The following is a 12,052-nucleotide window of genomic DNA, read 5'->3' on the forward strand; positions in this document are numbered from 1 at the left end:
AATGAAGCTCTGTAATAACTGTAATTTTTAAAGAAATATTAGGCTACATGTTATAGTTTAGCTAAGGAAATGAGTCTCAACTTCGAAAGACTATTTTGTCAACTTTAAACTCCAGTCATGCTGAGTTTATGAGAGTCTCTCTTTTTGCTTACCTGCAGTAACAAAGAAGGACAGCAGAAAATCCAATGATAATGACAACAGTACCTCCCAGTATGGCCGTAAGGAACACTGTGTGATAGGCTGTTATGTCCTTGGAAACTGCACTAATAATGGATTCTAGATTATCAAACAAAACCAGACAAGAATTAGTTCTCAGAAACAAATAATTCCACTTAACATGCAGAGCTGTAACTACTAAATTAAAATGTACTTTTCCAGTGATTTTTGTGTTCCTATGACACTAAGTTCATCCTTCCCTTTTCACCTTGCTATTTCAGCAAACTCAAAATATACAAACAGTGGTTACAATATAATGGATCTTCAAAGGTTCGTCTCAAATACTAAAGCCTCACCAGGAGATCTACTCAATTCCAGTCAAATTACATCTGTATTAGTTGTCCAAACTGACTTAGAAACATGGTCTAGATTTTCTAGTTAGTGCTTCTGTCAGAAAGTGCTGTTTTCAAATTTTGACATCATATTTCTCCCTTAAGAATCCCTTTGTATGAATCTGCAAAACACGCAACAAATCTGCATAAAACAGAATCCACTGGTACTGTTTTACCCAGGACTAATTTTCTTGTTGTATTTTCCTCCTGTCATACATGATCCCCAACAGTAATGGATACAGTCCCGCTGTTTTTTAGTTCTCCACAGGCATAGTTCCCTTGCAGGCTTCTTCCAAAAGATGGCAATAGTATAAACATATAAATTCAAATACAGTCTGGACTTTTTCCCCTACAGCATTTGAAGATCTAGGGAACAGTTATATGCACAAAGGCACACTAAATGGATTCAAGCAAAAGTTATCCAACTGTTGAAATGGCATGTCGGTTTTCCCTTTCTGTTGTTAAATGAGGCAATTAAACTGACAGCCTTACGATACATTGTTACTTGTGTTACTCAGTAATTTCTTTGCCGGTTGTTGCAATACCTCTTGTTCCAGGAAGGGGAGCTGCTATCCAATAGCCTAAGTGTTGCGCAGTGTATGTCCATAATAATTGACCATCTGCTTCCTTTACCATTCCTAGCCCACGGCTTACCCAAGCACCTGAAGGAAAAAAAAAACCAAAAGGACAAAATATCGCACATGCTGTGCAGGATTATTCCATATCTCAAACCATTAGCAATTAAGCTATTACCAAAAAAAATATACAAGGTCATAAGAAAAGCTGAAGCTTCTGACTTATACACTATTTGTTACAAAGCTTTAGCTAAACATGCAAACTTTCTTTCTTGACAATTTCATTGCAAATATCCCTGTGTGGACATTTACTTTGGAGCAAAGCATTGGCAGTACTTACTGGAATTATTTTAATATTATTAATTTTGTATTAACAAGTGTCTTTCATAGATATGGACACAAATAATTTGAAAAATCCTATTATATGAGCTTAAGCATGTATGAAGGCCAAGGCTAAAAAAAAATAATCAAGGAGCAGGTAATTTAAGCATATGAATACAAGTTTAATATTAGCTAGCAGCACGCACTTAGTGGGAAAGCATTTTAATCTAATAAGCTACAATAGGATAAACAGTGTTTGTCTTGAATGTTTCTCTCCTCCTCCCTGCCCCATGGCAGCAACAATTCAGTTAGCCCAAGGAAGGTTTATTATTAGGACACAGATTCACAGATTCCACACCATCTGTTTGGCAATGCAAAGAACAGGTACTACGGTATGCCAGCTTCTACAATTAATAGACGAGTAGAACAGTAGAAGGGAAAGAATTCTACTCAACACACTTGAACATGTTTATTGTGGGCCATCTGTGAAATTCTAAGCACAGAAACAACCTCATATAAACAAGCTTACATTTTCAAACTGCAAATACTAAGAGAGAGAATGAACCTGCTTTTTTAAAAACAACAATAACGAAAGCATGCAAAAAGTGTAACTCATATAAGCCCTATAATTTCAATTTTCCTCCAGGAACCTTCTTTCAGCAAAGCAAAAGGATCTTTCTACCAGACAGGAGCTAAAGATGAGAACTGACACATGCCACGTGTGCACGCACGCACAGACACACACACACAATACCATTCCGCAGCAAAACTTGCGGCCTTCTCCTGGTACTTGTGATGGCTGGCAGAGGGGAGTAACAGCAGCAGCTACCTAGAGCCCTGAAAGAGGTCATTTCTCAGTTACCTGGAAAACCTCTTGTCCAGACTTGGGAGCAAGACCAGCCAGAAGGGTCTTCTGTCCCTAACTCTCATATGGAGACAACAGCAGATCCTCAAATTCTCTGTCCTGTCAACTCTAAGGCAAGATGTCACTATACCACAAAACTATTGTTTTACAATTATAGAGTGTGGGCTAATTAGGGCAGATAAAAGACAACACAAAACATCACCTTTAAAAGGCAAAAAAATTCTAGGTCTCCAAACATTCTATCTTGACTGACAAATGCATAAGAAGCTTTATAATCTTTGCTGTCCTCTTCAGCAAATTATATGTCCCTCACAATATACTTGACAGAAAAGAGTATGTATTAAGGGAAACATTAAAATGTGATTTATGAGTAAGCACATATTCTCTATGATTTGCTGCCACTCTGAAGGATATCATTCTCAATTTAATGATGCAATGCAAGCTTGCTTTTTTTTTTTTTTTGTAATTCTATTAAAATCCACATAGTACTTTTGGTACTACTAAGGCAAAATATTTACTAAGGAAGCCACATTCAACATACATCAACAAACTCTGCATTTACAGCAGCTGCAATATAATTACAAAAGCTAATTTTCCAGGAACAGTCTCAGTACTATTACACTTTGAGTAACCCATGGGAGCACTGCACAAGCAGGCATGTGAAAGCAGTTTCTATCTTTTTTTCTGATGCAATGGATCAGTCTACACAACATCAAACACAGACCTGTTCCCTTACCACTATCAATACTGACACAGAAGCTGTGATTACCATTACAACATATACCCAAGGACTTTAGAGTTTAGAAGTGTGTGTCGACATCTCCCTGGGGACATCCCACATCCAACACCTTGGATAGCAGAGCCTCATTATTCAGTGAAGTTGTAGCTTTCCATTCAGCTCAGATGGGGGTCTACTGCTACTTGTGGACACACTCAAATGCTCGCTGCAGGTCTGAAGTGTTCAGCTGTCCTCAGTCACCAGAACCATGAATAAAGGTATGCCTTACTATTACTCAGTTACCTTAGGAAAAAAAAGTTGTTCTGGACGTGTCAGATCAAAGGTAAAAATAAAAGAAGCATATTTAAGAGTAAACATCCAGAACAGTGAATCAAGTTGCAAATTTTCACTGTAGAAAAGAGATGGGGAAGTGGAAGAAAAAGCAGAAGTTAGAGTTATACCCAAAAAGCCTTCCTCCTTGTCTACAGTCCTCCTTGCTCTCTCCTCAGCAAGCAGCACTGAAGGCTCCATGCGAACACTACACCTCAGTGAGCACCCATCACAAACAATTTACCTTTACAGAATCTCTACCAGAGCACACCCCATCTACGAAGAAAAAAAAAACCTGTTTAAAATGTTTTTATTGGGTCAGCAAGCCACACTCCTGCTCTTGCTCTACCCCCAAGGCCAATATGCCTACATAGCCATGTTGAGTAGGCCCCACAACACCCACATACAAACGTTACACTGGTTTATATCTCTAACCTGACCCCCGTGCCAAGCTGCTCTAGATCTGTCAATTTTTTGTTTTAATAGCATTGTTGACCTAGTTTTCTGTTTAGTGAGTTAAAACAGCTCAGCATAGGTACAGATGAACACAGGAGCTGGCAAAAGTGGCTGTGGCAGCAAGAAATTAAAACCCCTTGTGTTTTTTCACCACGTCAGACTAAAACCCTTTCTTTGATAAAGAATGCTCTCTCATCATCGGTTACCCCACTGAAGTCTTCTAGGTATACAGACAAGCTTAATCTTCTTTGCCAAAACTTATTCTAGTCACTCTTTTCTGAAGAGAACCTAGCCAATTATTTATTAGCATGTTCTTAATTCAACTTAATATTCTTTGGTTGTTCTTCATTACGATGATCAGTTTCTTTCCTGAACATGTCAACAATGCTTTGTCAGAGTTGGCGTCTTCTCCTGTACTTCCAACAGCTAAATAACAGCTTTTTGCCTTAATAATGAGTAAGACAATTATGGCTTCACTCATTTGCATATTTCAAGATGAAGTGTGATGGAAAGTATAAGGTACAATATAAGACAATCAGTACGCTAATGGACACACCTAATACAGGACATCTAAACAGGATAAATATATGTAGCTCATTACTCACTCTTGACTAAAATTAGACATGAAGGGATGACAAAAGGTTTAGAATGTCTAATCCCCAGTGTCCTCTTCCCATGCATACTGTAAGAACTATGTTGTTCCCTTTGATAACTTCTATTTCCCCTTCATTTCACTTTCTGAATTGCTTTTGTTAACTGAAGCAATATCTAGTCCAGTTTTAGTGTCAAAGGATCTTTAGAGCTATACACTAGGAAACAAAAGCATCCAAATCTTCAGTTCTGATTTTTTTTCTTTTAAGAAGGCATTCACAAGATTATCAGGCTTAAAATTTAACATCACCTAAAATGTACATTCCCTGAATCCTTAGCTTCCCATGAAAATAAAAATCCACTACATGAAAAGTTTTTACAATAGGAATGCTAAAGAATTTTACCAAAGCTTTTTGAACTAATGGAAGCAGGGAAATTCCTTTGAACTATTCAAGCTAGTCAGTCAAAAACCAATACAGAACCCCTAATAAAGTTTGTGACTATGACTGTTTACCACCACCTCATATATTAGTGCCATCACTGTTCCATGACATAGTGTCATGTGCCCAAAACTATATACATGTGCTGAAAGGTAAAATAACAAATAATTTAGCCCACTTACCAGTTTTCATATCGAATGTCCATGCAGGGATAGCTTCTCCTGATTTTACAGTACTTGTGGGAAGAGGAAGCGTAATCTGAATGGGACCATTTACTTTCAGTTCTTTCCCAGTCAAAAGAACGTTTACGCATATTGCAGCAAGAGGAGCTAATTCCATGCTTTTGAAACCTGAACGTGAGAAATACCTTGTCTGTAATTCCCAATTCAAAGCATATTTTAAAAAAAAAAAATATATATTTAGGATTAAGATTCTATCCTCATTAGCTAACGGCAAGCCCAATATTCGCATCCAGCTATACAGTCAGCTGTCACCAACTTGGTCAAATAAAAATCAACATTTATTCTCTTCTGGACTTTTAAAATCTTGTGATTAAAATAAGCCCCAGTCATTTGTATATCCAATCTGTAAAAGAGAAACAGACTTTTGACATATAGGTTTCAATGCTGAGCATAGAACCAATGATTAGGCAAAACTTGTCTTGGGTGTGGTGGAAGAAGTGGTTTTCCCCTCAGATAATTTGATTACAAAATAGCTAACCTATGTGAAATATAGACAATATAAGAATTGTTGTATAATTGCAATATACATAACATTGAAACAAAGACATATGCAAATATACGACTGCTGCATTTGTACTTAATTGAACAGTCCTCTTAAACTTCCCTGTAAGGATTAACTTTCTAATTTGACAGCAATAGTTAACTGAATACTTAATCACGAGGCTTGTCAAAGCACTCAAAGGAAATGTTGCATATACAAAGCTTTACAATGCAGCCTGAAAGTTTGTTTCCTTTCTTTTCCTTAAACTAATTTGCAAATACTTCAGAATGCACAATATGACAGGATTGTGAAAGAAGCTAAAACAGAATTAGTAAGTACCAGATTAATGTTAAATCTATGCAAGCTGTTAGAAGCTGGTTGTGAGAAAACTCCTGGTGCATCAAATATCAATTAGCTTCCACCTGCCCTAAAAGGAAGCCTAATCCTTTAGGAGTATATGAATAATTTAAAACACATGCCAGACAGATTGAAAGAAAACTCAAAGGGGAGAAACACTGCTTATTCTCTTATGCTTTATATTTAAAGAGGCAAAATATAGATAAGAAAGGTTTTAAAATATATAGGTCAAGATATCAATATATTGCAATTTTAATTCAATGAAAATTTTAAAAAGATCATGACAAGCTCAAATAAGCCATGTAGTAGCCTCCTCATGCACTGCAATGAATTTAAGAGCCTCACGGCTTCGGATCCACTGGGAATAGAAAGAAATCAGCAAAAGAAAGATGGAACTGTACACAGCACAATCTACCAGAGATGACTGTATTTATGCAAATAAAGAAAAAAATCTGATAAACTGACAAATACTAAAAGATCCAGCTGCATAAGAGCAGAGTTATAATGACTCCCGAAAACACTGCTTCTCCAGTGAAACAGATGCACGGAAAACTTTATTACAATTGTGCTCTGTATATATCATGACTACTTGGTTTCAAACAGGCTTACGCAGACTAACTGTCTCTGAGCCAAACTAGAGATTCAATACCATCTTTATGCCAGGTGTAAAGCTCCTAGAGCCAACTATTTTAGTGAAAATGCGAAAAACTCCACAGCTGAAGCCAACTGCTGCAGTTTCACTGATTTCTTCAGATTCATCTTAGTTTATGCTCTGGCCATAACCATATTTTCAAGGTGTTTACTAAACCAGTTCCACAGTCTCATGAAATCCTGAACATACACACACACACATCTATCTACATATATGTAAGAGCAGACTCTGAAGGAGTATTTCAGTGTAGTAAGACATGCTATGTTCTCATACTACATGGAACAAGGTAAAGGGTCATATCAATTACTGACCTGATGTGTTTATAGCTTACTCCTATAGAACAAATCTTTATGATTTAATACAATGGAAGCAGGTTCATGCCCTCTTAATTTAAGCATATGTTTTTCTGAAACACTGCGCACTCATATGCATTATAATTTGAAAATTTATTCTTTTAAAAATATTCTTAAACAATGTAGTTACATACCTGATTTATTTAGAAGAATTCCTGTTGTATAGAGAAAGCTGTCCACTTTCAAAAATTGCTCTGGCACTGTCAGATAGGCTGTAACATTTGTAATATGGTGATTTGTTGGAAGCTTTATTAAAAATTTTGGGAACTGAACACTTGGTTGAGATTTGGCATCTGTAAGAGAGTAATATTTTGCCTTAACAATGGTTAAACACACAAATAGTGTTTTTATTACTGCTCAGAAATCCATTTAGCATAGCAACCTGTTTTCACCCATTTTCTCCATGGTTTATATATTTCTAGTCTAGCACTTGTCACAGTCACACATACAGCTACACAATTAACTGAAAATATGGCTTTGAGTAGATAGGTTTCAGATGAGAGTATGAACGTGCCTAATTTTTTTTGTACATGTAGAAATGATTATCACAAAGTTTTTAGAATATGATCTGCATACACTGAACTTACCAGATAGTTTTCCAGTAATTAAGACAGTATCTTCAAACAGCCATATATTAGCTTGACTTTGTGGGAATAACGAAAGCGTCACAGACGAGTATACTGTGGGAAGTGATAATATGTGTTACACTGTGCAACTGAAAAAATCCTGCAAGATCTCAGAATCTGAAGGAATAGTGAATAGAGCAGTTAAAAAGAGAAAGTATATGAAGCCTGCATAAATAAGTTAACTCCTGTTGTCCAGAGCAGGAATTCTAGTGGTTAGGCAGGAAGACCTCTGTTGTATGTTTGCTACTGTCTTATGCCTTCTATGGATAAAGAGGTGGCTAGAATTCTTAAAAGTCCATCTCTTTAAAAAAAAAACAAAAACAAACAACAACAACAACAACAAAAAACACCAAACCATAACTTTTTTCAGAGCATGAATAGTTAAACAGGAAAACTTGTCAGGAAACACTGCTGAAAGGAAGCTATAACAACAGGTTATACCTATTATACAGGACTCAAAGCATTGGCATTCCAGGAATCACTAAAGACAATATGATTTTTGTCAAAACGCATTACCAGCCCTTTGCTAAGTCTAGGTAAACAATTTCTCAGAATACGTTCAGGGTATCACAGCATAACCTACTTAGAGTTTAAAAGGGCTATTTTCTCTTTTAGAATAGTAAGAATTTTGACAAATCTAACAGATCATCCACCCTTACATCTGCACTGACAGGCACCACCTCCCTTGACTGACTTCATTCAGTCATTTTCAGTTGACAGTAACTATGCAGAGACTGCTGAGGAAGAAAGAAATTTAATTACCAACACATACAGCTTAATAATAGGACTGTAAGATGCTTACGTACTTGGCATTCTCCCAGTCTTCCAAGGCAAAGGTGTTAACATGTAGCCATCCTTGTACGATACAATAGTTAAACTTAATCCTAATTTGTAAGGAACTTTTATTAATACTGCTCCATTGTTTCCAGTAAAAGTAGAATTTGTCTTCGTGTAGTTAACAAACACTTCTACAACTGCTTGTCGCAGGTACTGATGACTGATGATGTCATTTACTTGAACTTTTAGTGTAAAAACAGATCCTATTAACAGAAAAGAAAAACAGGAGGTGATAATGCATTATAACTAAGGACCGTAGCTTAAGTTTGTGAAATCCTAGAGTTTAAGCCTTAGCTATTTATCCACTGTACAACGGATCTCAACACAGGGTAAGCTCTGGCCAAAGGGAGTGGTAATCATACAATTTTATACCACGGAGAAGAAGAAAGCAGAAAACCTTGAGATGGGGCACAAAGATGCCAAAAAGTCTTTACCAAACTCACCAAATATAATACCTAACCAGTTAAACAACAAAAACCAACAACAAAAAAAATTACAAAGCAATTCTTCCCCTTTTCATTTAAGCTTGAACAATGCATCTGTGACAACACAAAACTCAATGTGCCATGCAAGTGCTCTGCAATATCACACTGATAATACAGACAGTCTGTTATCCAAGTGTAACCCTTGGCTTGGTCACACTTTTAAAGGTGCAACTTGAGTTTCTAAAAACAAAGAACCTAACGTTTACAGACTATGGGATAACACATTTATTTTTACATGTGTAAAATTATTACATAGTAACCAAATGCATCCAGACATTTCAACTGTTTTAATCTACTATCTCCCACCACATTTACACTTCTGGTCTAGTTTTCACCTTTCTGTATTGCAACTTCTAAATAGTACTTGTCTACTGCTAATTAGAGGAGCTGACATTCCGTTACGAAACCTAGTGTCTTGCAGAGACCATAATTACAGTGACTGAGCAGTAAGCTGAAAATAGCAAGTCCACTTGAACAATAGTCTCAAGTTGCTCTGAATTATATTCAATTTCTCTCACACCTGGACTGTAAATAAACTATTAGGGAGTCTTTTAATAGACAGGAGGTACATGAAAATGGACATAATTCCATGTTATTTCCAGTGTGAAATTAAGTTATTATCCTAAATTAAAATATCTATGGACCACTGTTAAAAATATTTCAAATAACATAAATTGTCCAGTATTTTGGTTACATATATATTACTATTCAACACCATTGCACTACTTTATACCTAAATATTTTCAAATATATTCATTATGAATATCCATTTCTATTTATGTCAAATGTCAGGCTAAGTTAGTTTGAAATTTACCTACATAAAATCATAGTTCAGTTTCATTATTTTATCTCCTCTATAACTGTGATTGACATTGCACCAACAGATTACTACCATTGACCTTGATTTAAATGAAAAGGCCTTGAGAAGCTGAGCACAATCCAGAAAAAAAAACACTACATAGTGAAGACCTCCAAGTTAGGCCTCTCTGAAATAAGTATTTATTTAGATCTATTGTATGCGTGAAGCATACAACATATATTCAAGCAAAAAAATTACCTGCACACAACAAAAGCTACATTGGCCTCAAATTATTACTATTTATTGCATACACAGCAAAAACTTATCATCAGCTGTGCCAGTTTGATTCTCTACAGTGTTATAGAAAAATCTACATCTCCTTGTGCAAATTAATACATACTTTCAGAAAAAAAAAAAGATCCCAGTGGTACTTGAACATATTTGACTGAATTAAAAAGAAAATGCACAATAATCTTAGAACAATGTCTTTTTTTCCTTATGCATGATATTTCAAGAATAAAATTGCTTTTAAATTGCTGTTGCTAGAGGGTTTTTAAATGATGTAATGATTAAAAAAAAATTGTCATGTAAGCAAATTACGGCTACTAAACAGATCTTCCAGGAATTGATCCAGTTACACATATACTAGCATGGTTCCAGTGATTTTCAAAACTTGGAAGACAGGTCATTTGCCCTTGGACCATCACTAAAAGGCTGCTAAATAGGGAAAACAGACTGTGTACAATATTCTGATTCTGTAATCGCTTGGAAGCCAGGAGTATCTTGTGAAATGGTATTTTAAAAATAAGAAATGTAGTAGTACAGGATTCAAGCTCATGCCAGTAGGAACCAATACCAGAAATGCCTGGTATAAACTAGTATTTTAACAGCTGGAATCAAGTCAGGAGAAAAAGAGCCTAGTATTAATAGCTGAGAAAAGTAATAAAGAAATGAAAACCTGGAATGTACTGAGAAAGACACTCTTTCAATCACTTCACACTTCTAATGTGTATTTTTCCTTTTTTTTGCTAACAGAAAGTCTAATGAAAACACAAGGGTGGGGTAATCACTACATTCTTCCTCCAGCTGTTAGTAAATTCAAAGGTTACTTTGTGCAAAAATATTTCTTACTCTCATCTCCTTCAGTTACAGCCATATTAAAACCCTCTTCTTTAGAAGCTTTTGGTAGAGAAAAAAAATAGACTGCAAAAATGTAGAAAGCTATGCTATTTTCCCTCTTTCTCATAGTGAACTGATGAATATCATTGGCTGCTTTTAGCCATGCTCAACTTCCATTTCTCCATTATATTTCTCCTATGGGTTCAGAAATTGCCACAGCATTTTTCAAAACTGATACTCCACCTGAAATGGTGTTGAGAAGATCCAGAAGTGCGGCTGTAAATGCAGACTGAAATCCTGGGGGGTTACTGAGACAAAGGTCTCCCTTGTGAAAACAGACACAGTCTTAGACAACGCAAGCTCTGAAAGAGTAATTGCTTGCGTATTACTGTCATACATAAGCAGCAGTTACTCAAGTGAAAAATGCTCATTTCACACCCACTAATATTAAGACAAAGATTAAAGAAGACTCACTCCCTAGCTCTCATTGCTTTTGGCCTTATCTTTTGTGGTAACGCAAGAGTCTTCCTGACAAGCAAAAGTATGCCAGTCGGCTTGGAGTTGTTCCCTCTCTGCAAGCAATATATACGAGCAAATAATTTAGATGTTCTAATATCAACCAGAATATACTCTGCCAACAAGATGCTTGAGGTTTGTGTGCAATGATTTTGGAAAGGCATTTAAAAAAAAATTATCTTCCCATTTCTCAGCAGTAACAGTGCAGAAGTCACGAGCACACAATATGCCTCTGAATCCAAATGCCAGTGAAATGACAATACATTAAAAATCCCAGTTAAAAAAAAACACAGAATCCAACAGTAACAACAATATTCCTCCCCCACAGCCACATTTCACTATTGTTTTGTATAAAATGGAAGTGCACCAGAGCATCCTTCAGCAGACCAGCTGGAATAGCCTAGTTAAAAGCAAAACAATCAGAAGGTCCTAAGAGCTCAGACTGTGTGCAGTGGTGGTCCAACAAGTATACTGACCTGTATCTTTCCCAATTTGATATCCCTTGACCAACTCCCTCCTCAAACCAACTCCCTCATATGCCTCACATGCATTTAATGTCCAAATTTATCGGACATATTTAATGGCACTGAGTTATTAACAATGTCATATTAACACGAATGACCTCTAATTTGCAAATAAAATACTTCCTTTTTTTTTTCTTTTTATAAAGATCTTAGTGCACAAGTCCTTAAGAACACTTAAGTCTCAAATATTATGGAGACTGTGGTAGGATTTTTAAAT

At 36.1% G+C, this 12,052-nt stretch overlaps 1 protein-coding gene across 1 annotated transcript in view; it reads right to left on the reverse strand.

The window, feature by feature from the left end:
• Positions 1–12,052, reverse strand: part of FAM171B (family with sequence similarity 171 member B) — a 38,294-nt gene that overhangs the window by 7,780 nt on the left and 18,462 nt on the right. Inside the window, exons 2-7 of the mRNA XM_064452041.1 lie at positions 8,362–8,595; positions 7,517–7,609; positions 7,064–7,222; positions 5,027–5,194; positions 1,094–1,210; positions 153–276 (exon numbers count right to left, since the gene is read on the reverse strand). Of these exons, the coding sequence (XP_064308111.1) occupies positions 153–276; positions 1,094–1,210; positions 5,027–5,194; positions 7,064–7,222; positions 7,517–7,609; positions 8,362–8,595 (895 nt within the window). The remainder of the gene's footprint in view (positions 1–152; positions 277–1,093; positions 1,211–5,026; positions 5,195–7,063; positions 7,223–7,516; positions 7,610–8,361; positions 8,596–12,052) is intronic.

Source organism: Phalacrocorax carbo, chromosome 5, assembly GCF_963921805.1.
Source record: "Phalacrocorax carbo chromosome 5, bPhaCar2.1, whole genome shotgun sequence".
NCBI classification, from domain to species: Eukaryota; Metazoa; Chordata; class Aves; order Suliformes; family Phalacrocoracidae; genus Phalacrocorax; species Phalacrocorax carbo.